The following is a 17,370-nucleotide window of genomic DNA, read 5'->3' as shown; positions in this document are numbered from 1 at the left end:
TGCCTGACCTTTGATTCAGTTTTGAATCTGTTATTTGTCTATCTTTGTCTCCCTTTTCACACAGATAGATTTAAATAAACATCCCTGACATGACACAATATATTTTACTTTTCCAAAGTATTAATGAACATAACATGCACATAACATGTTCTCTCTTATCACCCACTCTATGTTTCTCTCTCTCTTTCCCTTATCATAGCCACAGTGTGTGAAAAGAAACTGTGTTAAAAATATATGTTGAAATGGTGTGATAGTTGCGGGTGAGGTCTGAGAGGAGGTGCTGAGTCTAACCCAGCAAGATGACAATCTCCTGTAGAACGAATGAATGAGGCTTCAGTGGTGGGGAGGAGTCAGAAACTAAAGAGAGAACGCAGAGAACAACACAGGTCAGAGGACATGTGTGTGTGTAACAGACACAGGAAAATACGAGGCGTTTGATAAGAAAGCTGGGAAATGACTTGGATTTTATGAAACGGGTTTATACTGAGAAGAGAAATGAGTATCACTGATGGGAAGACACGTTATGTGTCCACTTTCAGGATACAGCTGTCAGGCTCCCAGTCAAAGGCGGCTAATGAACAAGGGTCCCGACCCACACACATAACTACAATCAACCCAGCCGTGAAGCAGCCTGAAGAGACACTCAGCACAGGCAAGTCTGCAAACTTCTTGAATCTCGCATTTGCACACAAGTGTTTGTGAGTGTGTCTGTCAGTATTTGCATACTCCAGAGAGCCTATTTGTGTTTCTGTATATGGGTTTGGGCAAGTTGGTTGGATGTTTGCATTTTAAAACATGTTGAGGTTAACATGACCTTAATTTGTGGTTAGATGCGTGATCTTTGCAGGAAGTATTGTTCTTAAGACAATCCCTCTATAGAGTCGTCATGGTTAATCATTTTAACAGTCATCTAGGAATGATAGGCACTTTGTTTTCACTTTCACTCCATTTGGATTGTAATCTCAGGTGATGGGGAGTTCATTGCACAACTGCATTCAGCCAGATTTAGACGGGGAAATCTTGTACATTCTTATGTGACAGATAGGACATCATAATACCTGCCTGAAAGGATTTTTGTTTTTTTTCACTACCAGACTGACTTCTGATAAAGATACTGATAAAGAGTACTCTACTCCACCAGTTACTATTCAATCTAGTGTTTGTGATATTCTGATATATATATATATATATAGTGGGGTCCAAAACTTTGAGACCACTAGTGGAAATGGTGTGCACAATTTTGCCTTTTTTTCTAAATTAATCAAATGTTTAATTAAAAAACTAACAGCAAAATATTTTAAGTGTAACGTTTAAATTATTGCAATGTGCATTTCAAAATATCACTTTCTGGGGAAAAAAACACAAAAACAAATGGATCTATTTCTACTTGATCTAAACCTGTGGTTCTCAATCTTTTCGATTTGTGCAAAATAATATTCGAAGGCCCCTCATATGAGCCATGATATTTTCTGCTGTAATTATTTTTATTAACAGAAACTGGGAATTAATTAACCACAATTATTCTTGTTATTCCAGAAGTTTCGAGAACTGTACATTCTTTTACAAAACAACAGTTGAAGGAAATAGAGGTTTGTTGAAGGTTTGTCGCTATACTCACGGCCCTCGATATATGCAAAGTTCTTTTTCGTTCTTCGCTTAGGGGTAAAACGAAGTTCGAAATACATGAGCAGCGATATACTGTTAGCGATCATCTGACGCTTAGATGAATATGTAAATATGTGCTGCGCGCTTTCCTCTCAATAACAAAATAAACGCACAACAAAATTAAAAAAACAGCAAGCATTTTTTAAATAAAGCATCTGATCATTGCAACGTGGATATGTTTGCACTAGCTCTGCAATTCGGCACTCTAGTAATGTCACGTCACGTTTATTTAAATCAAGCATTAAGCCGTATTAAACATGAAAAACAGTGTCAGTATCTCGTTTCATCAGAAGTACAACTTCATTTTGTTCATATGTGTCCATGTCTTCCCTCGTGGACGTCTGATGAACTGGAAAATGAACCAAAAAAGATGTCCGCGTGAAAGAAGGCGGAGCCTCCGCACACACCTACTTATAATGTAATTGTCACAGACCAATGGTATTGCAAAGATGTTTACCAGCCGTAGCAAACTTTTCCCCGGCCCCCTGGTTGAGAACCATGGATCTAATCCATACAAACTACTTTTGGTATCTTATTAGGTATCCATACCTAATTTGTCAGGTTTATTTAATCAGATTAAATAAAAAATTTAAGAAACATAAAACCAGTTCATTTAGATGTAACAACATGAATTACATTTTAATCTCTTTTTTATTTCTTCTTAATTTTACACCCTAACTTTACTTCTGTTTCAAAATAAACGTTCCTAAACCATTATGTGTATTTCCAGGTTTAAAATGGTCTCCGACTTTTGAACCTCACCAAATCTTATCTTCCTCAGGATGCAAATTACTGACCAGGCAAGAGGTCACTATATTGGCAGGAAATTCCTTCCATGCTAATTTGAACACCAGGCTTTTGTTTTGTGTTTCATGCACTGGCTTGTGTGGGACATGTACTGTATGTTTGATGGTACTGCCGCTCTCTTCTGAACTGCATTTTAACATGATTACAACACTAGTTCCTTCCTTTCATTTCTTAGATCTTATCACCTGATACATGACAGTGACAGTACAAAGAATGAAACTAAAAACATTTCAGTTTGTTCTTCTCAGAATTGGAGTCACCATTTTATTTTTTCGACAGTCCCATAACAACCAGTAAAAAATGCTTGTTTGCATGAACAAACAAGGATTACTTTAGGCCAGATCAAAAGACCATGTGATCTACCAGGTCAGTGAGAACAAAAGTGTTTGGTCCATTGTTAAGACAGGAGGACTAGAATAACTAGTTCTTTTAATCGAAATGACATGCTATGTGTCCCTTGACTAAATGACAAAAATACAAAAGAGGCCATTCACATTTTAAAGTTACTATGTTCAAACACATACTTTTGATAGGTTAATTGTATTATACAAGGCTCCACCCAATGCCTTGTACAAAAGTTAAGTGATGGTATTTTAAACAGAAACAAGTTTGTTGGAGGAGTGTCAGATGAGATCACACTTTAGCTCAAGCCTTTGGTCTGATTTCAGTCCGCCTTTTTGAGTTACAACAATTTTGTTAGTTATATTGTTCTTTTGTTGATCATTTTTTATTAAAAGTTTCTGTTGCTTTTTGCCATTCTTATGTGGCATGTAAAATAAGCACTGTTTCTAGACAGAAGGTGTGATGGCGAGGATGTTAAGAGATACTGCAGCTGTTTACTGGAACACATCTCTTCATTTATACGAGCCTGGTTTCTTCCTGTGTGAACTTATTGTTAAACACTATAGTATACACGATTCAGGTCTAATATTAAGCTCTTGTTTATTACAGGAAAAAAAACAATGTTCTTAATCAGTATTTTGATCTTGTTTTGCAGTAAAAATGTGACCCTGGATCACAAAACCAGTCATAAGTCGCACGGGTATATCTGTGGCAATAGCCAACAATACATTCAAATTTATCGATTTTTCTTTTATGCCAAAAATCATTACGTTATTAAGTAAAGATCATGTTCCATGAAGATATTTTGTAAATTTCCTACTGTAAATATATAAAACATTTATTTTTGTGAGTGAACGCACCATAATTGCGAACATAAATGGACAAATTTTAAGGCAATTTTCTCAATGTTTCAATTTTTTTGCACCCCCAGATTCCAGATTTTCACATTGTTGTATCTCTGCCAAATATTGTTCTATCCTATCAAACCATACATCAATTGAAAGCTTATTTATTCAGCTTTCATATGATGTATCAATCTCAATTTCAGAAAATTGACCCATGTGACTGGTTTTGTGGTCCAGGGTCACAAATATCTAAACATCATTAAAACAAGATAAACAAATTCACTTGCATAAGATAACAAGCTTAAGGCATCAAAATCATGAACTAACATGTGCATATTACTGCTTAAAATTAAATGAATTATTACTAAATAAATACCAATTTTTTCCTATTTCAACAGATTAGCAATGCATAAAACATGCTAACAACAATGTGCAGCCGGAACGGAAAAGAGCAGAGAAGTGCAAGCATATTATTTTTAAGTAATATCACACTCAAGAGTCCTGATATATTCAGACAAACAGCACGATTGTGAGTGTGATATTGCTTTTATGCAATACCTCAAACAAGTTATATTGAGAAACTTAGATTTTTAACACAATATTGGCTACTTTGTCTATTTTTGCTCCACCAACCAAATTATTTCCAAATGAAGCCAGAGTCTCTAAACAACAAAGAGCAGTGGCGTTCCTCAATGAATTGGTGCTTTTGAATGAATCGGTTGAGTGAATGATTTAATGATTTTACTCATAAAATGAGGTTTGTTCAACTTCAAGCAGAGCTACGCAGACCGATATGACATCAGAGTACCCCGAGAGCAGTTCGAAAACATATGGAGCCGTCTGCTTTCTAATTGCTCTCGCTGTACTTCAAAGTTATACACCGATCGGTCTGTCTAGAGCCGCTTCACACCTATTGTTAAAGGGATAGTTCACTCAAAAATGAAAATTCTGTCATCATTTACTCACCCTCAGGTTGTTCCAAACCTGTAAACATTTCTTTGTTCTGCTGAACAAAAAGGAAGATATTTTAAAGAAAGTTTGTAACCAGGCCGTTTTTCGGGGCACCACTGACTTCCATAGTAGGAAATAAAATACTATGGAAGTCAATGGTGCCCCAGAACTGTTCAGTTTCCCACACTCTTCAAAATATCTTCATTTGTGTTCAACAGAACAAAGAAATGTATAGAGGTTTGGAACAACCTGAGGGTAAATGATGACAGAATTTTCAGTTTTGGGTGAACTATCCCTTTAAGTACATGAATGAATCGGTGTGTTTGAATGAATCAGTTAAAGGCACATGCAAGATTTGTACCTTAATATAACAGCTTTGAAATCATTTCGATGGTAAACGAACTCGTAGTAGGGCGAATCATCCCGATAGCAAGCAGGGGGGGGGACACCGCTGGCAAAACCAGCAATGCAGGTTTGAGAAGTGGAGCCCCGACAAATATCGCGAGAATCACGACTTGCTTTACGGCACGACATATGAAGCAGCCTCTATGGAAGACACTAGCACGCATTTCAGACGTGAATCATGGCAGAGTCGACGAAGAAAGCGCGGCTGGAAGAGTGCAGAGACGGCTCTGCGTGAGTGGTATTTACGACAGTAACGTTAAATACAAGTACTCCACAGTGACTCTAGGGGTCGCTGTTTGAGGAAAACGGAAACTGCATAGTGTGCCTTTAAATGAATGATATAATGACTCACTCATGAAGACTTGCACCCTACTGGTAAGGATGTAATCAACAAAAGACTGACTGGAACACGCAAATTCAGACAGTGTGATACAAACAGTGAAAAGTCCCAGTGCTGTTGGAGCAAATTTGAGAACTGTACTTTATTGTTGTATAATAAATATCTGCAACTAATCTCATTCTTCTTTGCTCTGTCAAGCTAGAGAGTGGTAAACACAGCCACACAAGGGGCCAGGATCCACCTCTTTTCACTGAACCCCTCGAGGACTGTATAGTGGATGAAGGAAATGACATCAAACTGAAAGGGACTATCACAGGGAGCCAGCCAATCAACGTTTCCTGGCTGCATAATGGTGAGTCCAGTTTTTTTTTTTTTTTTTTTTTTAATACTGATTTTGCTACTGTAGTCTGGGTAAGAATCTGTACACTCTAAACTGAAGATAATTATGTTTTCATATGCAAGTTCCTCTTCCTTACTTGACATTGTACATTTAAATTGTTCAGTAAATAAAAAAATGAAATATCAAGAAAGTCATATCAATTGCATGCATACAGAAATGTTTTATTTAATTTAAATTTAAACTTTGATGACTCAATTCTTAATGCCACAAAGTCACCCCTTCTCTTTTTTCCATCCATTTGTACCATAACCGTTTTAGGTGAGTTTGTGCTGTTTGGTAAATCCTCATTTGTGGGAAGAGAGGTGAGTTTGGTAGTTAAGGAATGTCTCCCGGAGGATGCTGGGGCTTACACTTGTGTGGCCGAAAACACAGCAGGAAAAACATCCAGCAGTGCAGCAGTGTGTGTGAGAGGCAAGTATGTATAGTATATTCAACTTTAGTCTAAAGTGTATACTGTGTAGTGTATATTTCTACAAGAGCATTGAATGTCTAATTGCCTTTTCTAATATAATTCTTTTTTTCTCTCACTCATTCTAACAAATCAACTGTAGACTATGAAACAATTGCTGGGATGCATAACGAGATGACCCAAACATCTCACTCACATCCTAATTCTTCTCACCCTCACACTCCTGATATTGTAAATGGGGTCTTAAACTCTAGCCAAAACGTCACAGATGACATCAGTGTTTTTAAAGGCCCACAGTCGCCCCAGACAGGAAGTCCTATAACAAGCTCTCCAGCACTCAAAAGAGGTATGTCACAAACAATGGCCCTACCCATGAATTTACCTCAAAGATTAAAGTATAGGACGTGTCATTTAATACATGGAACATTTTTGGTTCCTTCAAAGCTTCCATGTCATGTCATTAGGGTGGTGTCACTTCCTAAACTACATCTAAAGCGATTTTAAAAAGCACTTTAATTTATCACATTAGAAAAATCCAATTATTCCATTAATTATTATACATAGCTCATATATTATATTATATGCTCAGTATATTTAATTTTTATTCATTATGTATATAGACGATATAATATTTCTATAAAAAATTGAAATATATAATAATAAAGGTAACACTTCACAATTAGGTCTCATTTGTTAACATTAGTTAATGCATAAGCTAACATGAACCACCAATTAACAACACTAATACAGCATTTATTAATCTCTGTTAATGTTAGTAAAAAATCTAACTGTTCATTGTTCATGTTAGTTCACAGTGCATAACCTAATGTTAACAAATACTTTTCACATTAATGTATAAATAAATGTTGAAATTAGCTTTAACTAAGATTAGTAAATGCTGTAGAAGTATTGTTCATTGTTAGTTGATGTTAACTAATGTAATTAATGTAACATGAAACCTGTCTATATAGTGTTAGGATAATAGATCATATAAAAGGACTATTTCCTGACTGGTTAACATACTTATGGTGTTGTCATCTAAAGCATTTCCTCTAATCTATTGAATATTTTTCTTAGACACACATACTTGATCATTTGACTCCTCCCTTATATGATAGGCAAAGCTTAAGCTATAAATGCTCTTTAACACAAATGTATCTGCACACACACCTGATTCTTTACATATTTGTGTTATCTCTGTGTCATGTTACAGAGGTGCTTGTCAAAAGGAGAAGCAGCTCAGGTACAGGTAAGACCATCAACATTCCATTTTCAGTTTTACTTTTGCATCTTTTTTGCTTCTTGGTGAAAGATTTACTTGTTCTTATCCTTTTTTCTTCATACCATAACTTAACAGTTGAATCCCAGACTTTTGGCACAATTTTCTGAATTTCAGTGAAGATCTTTTCTTTCCTTCCTCATTTCTTAAAGGCATTCTGATTTATAGCCTCCCACACCCACACCTGCTTTGCTTTTCTTAATATTCTAATAACACCATGTCTTTTAAAGCTTTTTTTGTGTGTCTTGAATTGCGAGTTAAAGTGTAACCACTGTGACCTGCTTCAAAAAAGGAGTAATTTGCTCTGAGCGGCTGTGTTTCACTCTGCTGATCTTAACTTCTAGATCGACTGGCTCTTCCAGGGGCTGTTAGTGTTGTATACATAATAACAGGAAGCTGAATACAGTGTGTTGTGTCCTGGCTACTAATGTTCATCTTAAGAATGACTTTATTCTTTTTAAATACAGTAATCCTTGTTGTCCATAGCAATATTCTTTGATAAAACCTACCATTAAACATCAACTTTTGTCTTAGATTGTGTATTTATACCTTACAGACAGATAATCAGTTAAAGGATCCCAAATACTTAGACTGAGGTATAAAAATAGGAATTTGACAGTTTATAAGCATCACTTCAACATGTTATCAGCATTTTCTTTGGTACTTCTGTTCGTAACTGGGCTGGGCACTGAAGCACTGAATAATGAATGTTTTCTTTAGGTCTTTTGGTCTTTCATGTAAAACACACTGCTATCTGTGGTACCATGCGGTTAGATCAGGCTTTTATCAAGCCAGTCAAGTTCATTTGAGTGTTGATTTGAATAATTGCAGTATGGTGGCAGAACTAAACGCCTGTAAAAAAAAAAAAAGATTATAATATAAAATCTTAATATCTGAATTGTGTGAAAAAAAAGTGCCATCTGGTTTTCTGTTAGAATAATGTTTGGAGTGAAAGCCACTTCTGCCAGAATGGTGTGAATGTACATTACAATTATTTGCAAATTAATACATTATATGTATAATTATATTACAAATAATTGCAGTTGTATATGTATTTTAACTTTATATAAAAATCCGAGAAGTAAAAGACTTAAGCAAAAGTCACCCATTGCTCTCCATTTAATCTCATTGCTGTCTAGGAAAAACAATTGAGATATTTTTGATTTTCTTTCTTATGGGCTGGTGTTTACAGCACCTGTGCAGTTTGTAGATTCATTCGATCGGCTGGAGGTGCATGTTGGAGAGACGGCCCGTTTGACCTGTTCCTTCAAAGGCAGCTGTCCTGTTGCGTCTTGCTGGGTCTGTAACAAAAAAGAGGTAAATAAGCAAGCACTCACACTAACACAACACAATCCAGACACGTTTCATACTGCATGTCCTCCTGTTTGGATGTTTAATTATCTGTCTTTCTGAAGGTGGTGGAAAGCTCCAGGTTTCATATAGAGTCCTGTGATGAAAGCAGTTCTCTGGTGATCTCTGAAGCTCTTCCTGAGGACTCTGGACGTTACACGATATTTGTGCGAGATCGCAAAAGTTCAGCCCAACACACAGTGACCCTGAATGTCATTGGTAAGGTCAGACAGACAACCCCCACATTGAGTAGTTATTTGGGGTGTGATGCTCAGTTTTTAGTCTATTACTGTAACGTGGATGCTCTGTTTTGGTTCTGTTTTCCCTGTTCCCGTTTGCCTGTGTGCCCTGTCATTGTAAGGTGATATATGCTGTGTTCGAAATCGCCCCCTATACCACATTCACTATTCCCTACATTACTTCACTAAAATAGTTCACTTGAAGGAGTGAATGAAAAGGAGTGAGAGAATTTGGATAGTTTTGCATAGTTTGAAACTTAGCAAACTGGAAGCTCCAGTAGTAATGAGAAGATTTGTCTTGAACTCTGTCATGGAAACTAGCATGTATAAACCTTAATTAAACAATTTAATAATCAATTAAAAAGGAATTTATACATGTATGATATTACGCTGTAGCCACAGTGGACCAGCGGTTTGTATAATGAATGGATGGATGATTCAGCTGCGGGCGCCATCTTCTGGTCAGATGTGGGAATTTATTCGACATGCGACTCTCACAGTGCACTATGGGTATTCTCTAGCCGTTGAGCTTACATCGGTTGTACACTCGTTATTGCGGTGCATTGTGGGATTGAATGAGTGCACTCGATAATGTCAACTATTGTTTTGGACACCACCACAAATGGATTTCCCCTCAAATAGTGTTCTATATAAGGGTATAGGGTGAAATTTCGGACACAGCCCTAGTTTCCTAGTGTGTGCCAGTTTTTTCCCTTAGTTACTGATTAAGTTCACCTGTTGTTCATTTAGTTACCTCATTTCTCCCTGTGTATTTAAGCCCATAAGTCTCCCCCGTAGTGTTGTCAAAATTACCGACTTGGGTGACAAGGGTACTGAAATGTAAATAATGTGACGCTTTGAGCGTTGTTGAGCGGAATCGTAAACACTGGTCCGCTGATAAACGCCTGCTTTCAAACGCTCCCTTTTGTATCTGTGTAAGCGCTCAGTGAAGAGCATCATTGATGTATATTTACAACATGTTTTTGAAGTGCTGGTCATTGTAACTAATCACAGACATATTTGATGAGCGTGTGAGCACAATGGGCAATCAGAGGTGTTTACGATTCCGCACAACAGCGCTCAAAGCGTCACATTTTTAAAATGTTACCCAAGTCGGTACTTTTGACAACACTAGAGTTGACTTGCGTTAACTCCAGTGTTTTGTCTTGCGTTAACGTTCCATGTTCGTTCGTATTAATCCTGTATTCTCCTGAGTGTCAGTTAATTAAAGAATATAAATACTGAATTCTCCGTCGTAGTGGTTACTGACCAGAAAATCGTAACAAATCGTACGTTATTAAAAAAAATGCAATGATTAAAATGTTTTTCCTTCCTGAATTTAAATACATTCTTTATATTTTTGAGAGGCTTGAAGACAAGAATTCCTGGGTGGTGTAACTGTACAGAGACTGTATGAAACAATACGATAATAAAATAAAATAATATCATTAAAAAGTAAAAAGTTATGTAATGGATTAAACTTTTATTAACAAAGCAATTTTAAAATATTATTTATTTCTAAACTTTGCTTTTTAGCTTAAGATATTTTTTTTTACTTTCTGACTTTTTTATTAAAAGACATCTTGTTCATGTCAAATTGAGTAACCGTACTATAATATGCCAGATATATTCAAGCCTAAAAAGTACATTTACCTTATCAAAATCTCACTTCACATGTAGAATAATTCAATTAAATTTTCATAGAAAATGGTACAAACATTTGGTGATGTGATTTGTATTTATGTGTGTTTTATCCAGACCTGCCACAGCCTCCTGCCTCCTGTCCCTTGGCGTGTGTTCTCTCCCCTCACTCTCTGGTTTTGTCCTGGTCTGGGCCGTCTTACGATGGTGGCAGCGCTGTGACGGGATACGTGGTGGAGGTTCGTGAAAGCGCCGGTGAGACTGACCACTGGAAAGAGCTCACAGGCCAGTGCAAGAGCACCTCACTCAGGGTGACCTCAGGACTCCAGCCTCAGGGAGAATACTGCTTTCGGGTCAGGGCCTATAACGCTGTGGGCATCAGCGAACCGAGCCAAGAGTCCCAGCCAATCAGGATGGACAACCCAGGTGAGGTTTTTCTGAAATGTTATAAAAGTTGATGACTTTTAGTGGTCTTAATGTATCTTTTATGCCGAATCAACCCTTACTGGCTTGTACTTTTAAGCTATTTTCTCACAATTTATGGGGAAAAGGTCCAGTAACCAGATTGTAAACAGGAAGAATGCATTTAAAGTCATTACCGAAGACGATGCAATCTAAGGGTTGAGGCTTTGAGTTGAGGTCCCATTGTGAATGAAAGCATGTTGTCTTTCAAAGCAGAGCCCTGTGACGAGAAACCAGTGGAGTATGTGAATGTCACCATCAACACTGAGAATAAACTTTCTGACCACTATAATGTCCTGGAAAAACTAGGAGTGTAAGTATCCTTAAAAAACGCACACATTCAGCGGGCCTCATAGCTCTCGTTCACAGGACAAAACTTCTGAGTGCATACATGTTCCTACAGGCTTACTTGCATCAAAAAGAGAAAACAACCCACACACTTGACCCTGATTCCCAGAAATATGCCTAGATAAATGATCATGTTTACACAAAGACGCTGACTCGAAAAGAAAAATAAGCAGGGTTAAGTTAGAGTCAAGCTTGGTACATTTTGAGTGGAAATTGCATCATCCCTCATAACATGTAATTCATAGATTCATAAAAAATAAAAATAAAAAAAACTTTTCCTGGACTGAGCCCAGAAAACACTGATTTAAGGCAAAATATCAAATTCTCTTATCTAATTCTCAAGAACTGGATAAATGGGAAGTTAGGATATAGAGAAACAATGATTTCATACTCCAATTCTGAATCTTCCCCAGAGGGAAGTTTGGCCAGGTGTTTCGGTTGACCCATAAGGAGACAGGACGTGTATACGCTGGAAAGTTCTACAAAGGTCGTCGGGCAAAGGAGAGAGAAGCCGCGAGGAAAGAAATAGAGCTAATGAACTTCTTACACCATCCAAAATTGGTGCAGTGTCTCGCCGCATATGATAACAAGGCAGAGATGATCATGGTGATGGAATAGTGAGTATCTTGCATGCTGGTGTTTTGAAGAGTGCACTGTTTTTAGAACAATATACAGAAATGAGAAATGCCAACAGGGTCAATGCATTAACTTCAATAGCGACAATAGTTTGATCATCACTATAGTATTTTTGCCACCTAACAGCTGAATCTGTGTCTATGTGCAGTGTTGCTGGTGGGGAGCTGTTTGAGCGTATTGTGGATGATAGTTATGTGCACACAGAAGTGTCTAGTGTGGGCTACATCCGTCAGATTCTGGAGGGGATTCATTATATGCACCAGCAAAACATCATCCACCTGGACCTCAAACCTGAGAACATCGTCTGTGTGGACAGAACCGGGTTTCAGATCAAAATCATTGACTTTGGACTCGCTAGCAAGCTGGGTACGAATATACTGACGATACTGTCAACACGACAACACATTTTGTAATAAAATTGTGTAATAAAATAACAAAAAGTTATATAATATATATTTATATAATAAAATATATAAATTCAAAATAATATCCCACTTAAATATTGTTAATGTAAGTAAAAATATAAAATAATCTATAATAAATAATAATATTAGATATAGTTACATTTAATTAAATTAAAACTAAATTACATTGATTTTACATTTCAAACATATCTAGACATATCATTTAATACCATGTTTTATTTGGAAATGAATGATGGCAATACCAATACTACTTCGTAGTACCATCAAAATATAACACAACAAGCAAATATTTCTATGGTAATCTTTCAGTACTATGGTATATAGCGAAGTACTATGTTGTTGATACACAGTACTTTTCACAAGGGATCTCTGAGTGAAATGTTTGCAGGGTTATTATCGTTACCTAAAACTACAACTAAAATATTGAAAACATTTTTGTTAACTAAAATAAAGCTGAAATAAAATAAAATATCAGAAGAAAAAAAACTTAATCATTTACCTTGACAACTTACTGAAATAAGTTTAAGTTGAAATAAAATAATAATTATAAAATAATAATAACTGGAAATAAATAAAAACTAAAAATGGAATAAATATTTTTTTTTCATATTTAAAAAACGAATAAAACCACATAAAAAATCAAGTAAAAAAAAGCAAATTCAAAATATTGATAAAAAACTATACATACATATGTATATAACACTGTATGTTTGTAATGTACATTAGATCCCGACACACCTCTGAAAGTGATGCATGGCACTCCAGAATTTGTTGCTCCAGAAGTCATCAACTTTGAGGCTGTCGGTCCGGCCACTGACATGTGGAGCATTGGTGTCATCTGCTACATCCTGTGAGCTCAAACACTGCCTGTCACTTAAGCGCTTGTTGCCCCCTTCTGGTGAATCATGCCATTACATTTAATCTGATTCTGATTTGGTCCTCTTGTAGGTTGAGCGGTGAATCTCCATTCCAGGGTGAAAGTGACACAGAGACTCTGGCTCTCGTGACAGCAGCGAAGTGGGAGTTTGATGAGGAGAGCTTTGAAGAGATCACAGACCTGGCAAAGGATTTCATTAGCTCTCTGCTCAGCAAAGATGTCAGGTGCTTTATTATCCTTCACTTCCCTTACACACATCATACAGATGCGTAGCGTCCACACAGATTTATAACTGTGCGTTGAACCCTCTTGACAGGCGTAGGATGTCATGTGAAGATGCCATAACTCATGCCTGGTTGGCATATACGTGTGTAGACAACACCAGCAGCGCCACCAAAAACCTTTCCAAAAACAAGATGAAGAAATTCCTGACCAGGCAGAAGTGGAAGGTAATCTTATCACGAAGTTAACTTCTTTTATATTTGGTTTGCTAACTGCATGATGTTATATGAACAACACTCAGTCAAGTAAGTGAGTTATAAGCATTTTAAAAGTTTGATTGATTTCAGGTGGAATAAAGCAATAGTTGGTCCTTTTCTCCAAGCCGGACAAAATTATCTCGGACCACACCAGAGACTGTGGTGCTCACTGCTCAACCGTCGGATAAAGCGTAACGGTTACTTACGCCTAAATTGGATCATGTGTGCTTTGATAACCAATCACATTACAGCCTTCACGTCATTGAATTCGTTCAGAGTTGTGAGACAGTCAATCATAGGCTATGTCCGAAATCGCCCCCTATACCCTTAAAAAGGGCACAATTTGAGGGGACAGCCATTTGACATCAGACATCTGTCTAAAAAGAGCAAACATGTTGAAAATTAGCAGATGGGCTGTCGATTCATTAAATTATTAGCTGTTTCCCACAAATGCAGTTAGTAAAGCCTATCCTCTATTGACATCCATTTTTTAAACAGCTATGGAAAAATACTACGGAATCAACTGTTTGGTTACCCATATTCTTCAAAATATCTTCTTTTATGTTCAGCAGAAGATGATGACAGAATTTCCATTTTTGGGTGAACTATCCTATGATGAGGGAAAATGGGATGGGCGGAAAAATTATATTTCAATGCTTATGTGTACAGTCGCAAACATTTTCTAGAATGTCTCAAACAGATCAGGGACCTCATCAGTCTTTTTGACCAATTCATTTATTTTAAACAACTGATTCATAAGAGTCATACGTTAGTGAATTGGACTTCTGTTCTTTCGTTATCATTTTGTTTCTCTGTTTTTAGAAAACAGGCAAAGCTTTGCTGGCTCTGAAGAGGATGGCTATCTTGTCTAAACCAGAGGCTTCTGCAAGCTTGAGCCCTGTAGATGGTGAGAAAGAAATTAAACATGAACAAAAAATCAATGTGCTTCAGAAACAAGTGTAAAATACCATAACGCACAATGTCAGCATTTGTGACTTGTGACATCTCTGCCAACTGTGTCTCACTGAAGATGTTAAATGCTCTTTTTATTGCAGTGACAAATTATTTTACACTTCAGTTTCTTGTTATTATATGTGTTATAGAGACAGATAAAGCAATGCAATCTCTGGAGCTGAAGCTTCAGTGTAAACCTGAGTTCAGCAAGACTCCGTCTGACCTGACCGTCCCGCAGGGCTCCAGCGCCCAACTCTCCTGTCTCATCACAGGTTAGGACACACTGATGGATGTCAGTGACCTTCTCCACAGACTTCAGAGCCAGTCTCTCATGAAGTCACGGCTTCTTCTCTTTGTGTTTCAGGTTACCCTGACCCTGAGGTGGTGTGGTTGAGGGATGGTGAGCTGCTGGAGTTGCAGGACGGGTGTGTGACGGTGGACTATGAGGAGAATGGCAGCTGTACACTCACCCTAGAGAACATCTCTCTCCACCACAGCGGCCTGTATTCCTGCAAAGCCACTAATGTACTCGGGGAGGCGCTGTGCTCTGCTACACTTACTGTAGAATAAACAGACAGACACATGGATTCATAATAGCACACACAAAACAATCATAAATACAACATACACACACCAGAGAGATTAAAATATACTGATACAATCAATGGGATATAATTGTGAATTCAGTGTTAAAACTGTAATAAAAAAAATCGAAATTATGTTATTGTCATTTATTATTATTTATGTTTATGAGAATATAATTGGACGGTTTAATATCATTGGCGATTAATATAAATATCATAACATCACTGACCAATTCATATCAGTGAGCGATGTTTAGCATTGTATGTGACCTCTCAAAATAGACAAAGCTTTCACAAAATTTTACACCGCTTAATTCCTATCAGAGTCTGTTTGAGTTTAAATAGATTCTGAGAACTCACCCCATCTAAATTCACCCTATTTGTTTTATAAATATATGTTATAGATCTTCTTGTGAACGACTCATCCCTGCAAAAAATGCAGATTTTATAATAACAAATGCAGTTTAAAATATCACTCGCATTCTAAAAGCCTCATACACACTAATCTGAGCCTGTGTTTGTTTCAACTTTAGCAGTGTGTGGATAGTCTTTCTATTCTTTTGAATCTCTGGTAATGTTATAAACTTTGTTGGAATCCTTAAAACTGCTCTCTGCTCTGATCACAAATTTGGTAACCAAATGTATGTGTTACTGATCTCAGTGTAAAGGAAACCTTAGAAACATTTGCAGGTTTGATGATACATGTTACTGATGCTGTATGTGCAGGTTTGACAAAGTAAAGGCCATTTTGTGGTCTTATTTTATGTATAAGAAATGGGTTTTCAACAGGATGCATGTCATGTCATCATTTGTTCCTGTTTAGTCACATTTCCATACGATCTATAATCCAGCAATAAACTGAATTTTCCCTCTTATTTAGTGTGCCATGGTCATTTTCCTACAATTTGCATCTGCAGTGTACAGGAAAGAAATAAACTACATAGTCTGTCCAAGTATGAAACAGCATTTTTCATGTTTAACTAATCTAAACGGATGGGCAGATGAGAACAAGACAATCTGTATTTTGTTCTTCTACATCCCCATGTGAATTTACCTGACCTCCTTTCTTGACCTGGCCTGAGGTCAAAGGCCAACAGCACAAGAAGAAGAAGGTCAATATAACCAAAAGATGTGCTTTCTGGCTCATTCTGAACATCTTTCAAACAAAGGTGACTTGTAGCTATGTTATCTTACAGTACCTTCCAGTAACTATCCCTCTGATTCTTCATTAATATGAGAGTAAGTTGGATGTATGCAAATGTATTTTTCTTCTGGTCTGGAAATTGTAGTAAAATCACACTAACACCAGATTTAAATAGTGTTTTACTATAACCATGATATTTGTAGTAAAGCCATGGTAGTAAAATGATTAATGATCAATCTGCCCCAAACATGTTGTGTTTTCTTAAAGTTGCTGGTCACCAGCATGAGATTCTGTTGGCCCAATCAGGCTTACACAGGCAACCAGCTTCACCAAAAACCATGCTAATACACTAAAACAAGCACTAACCAGCATAAACATGGTTCATACTGGTCTTTTCAGCAGGTTTGTACAGAGTACATGACATGGGGGTGGGAGAACATGATATTGTGGCCACGAATTAAGAATTTGTTCCTACAGCTTATTTTGTTCCCTCATTATACTAATTGGTTCCCTTGTTTTAATAAAAGGGATAGTTCACCCCAAAATGAAAATGCTGTCATTTACTCATCGTCATGTCATTCCAATCCTATTATCTACAACTTTAATCTTCGAAAAACAAATTAAGATACTTTTTAATGAAATCTGTGAGGTTTCTGACCCTCAATGGAAAGTCCAAGAAACTAAAACTTTCAAGATCCAAAAAGGTCCTAAAGCCATCATAAATTGAATCTATACACTCTCAGAAACCTAAAGAGTGTATATTAATACCTTAAATATTGGTACCAAAA

At 36.9% G+C, this 17,370-nt stretch overlaps 1 protein-coding gene across 3 annotated transcripts; it reads left to right on the top strand.

Annotated features, from left to right (window-relative positions):
- Positions 1-359: 359 nt before the first annotated feature.
- mylk5 (myosin, light chain kinase 5) lies at positions 360-16,313 on the top strand. 3 transcript variants are annotated; one of them, XM_082181559.1, is made up of 17 exons: positions 360-652; positions 5,558-5,707; positions 6,014-6,166; positions 6,307-6,510; positions 7,378-7,413; positions 8,636-8,760; positions 8,859-9,012; positions 10,791-11,099; positions 11,349-11,448; positions 11,897-12,100; positions 12,268-12,485; positions 13,271-13,394; positions 13,493-13,645; positions 13,738-13,870; positions 14,723-14,807; positions 15,004-15,126; positions 15,219-16,313. In XM_082181559.1, the coding sequence occupies exons 1-17, from the start codon at positions 496-498 to the stop codon at positions 15,422-15,424; spliced, it is 2,634 nt and encodes an 877-aa protein (XP_082037685.1). In that variant the 5' UTR covers positions 360-495; the 3' UTR covers positions 15,425-16,313. The 3 variants fall into 3 exon arrangements, with proteins under 3 accessions (XP_082037685.1, XP_082037686.1, XP_082037687.1); XM_082181560.1 differs by having other exon boundaries at positions 360-656; positions 5,562-5,707; XM_082181561.1 differs by having other exon boundaries at positions 361-652; positions 11,352-11,448.
- The last annotated feature ends 1,057 nt before the right edge of the window (positions 16,314-17,370 follow it).

This window comes from Leuciscus leuciscus (assembly GCF_965113295.1).
Source record: "Leuciscus leuciscus genome assembly, chromosome: 1".
Taxonomy (NCBI): Eukaryota; Metazoa; Chordata; class Actinopteri; order Cypriniformes; family Leuciscidae; genus Leuciscus; species Leuciscus leuciscus.
The sequence above is the reverse complement of the archived record's forward strand: the minus strand, read 5'-3'. Positions and strand labels throughout refer to the sequence as shown.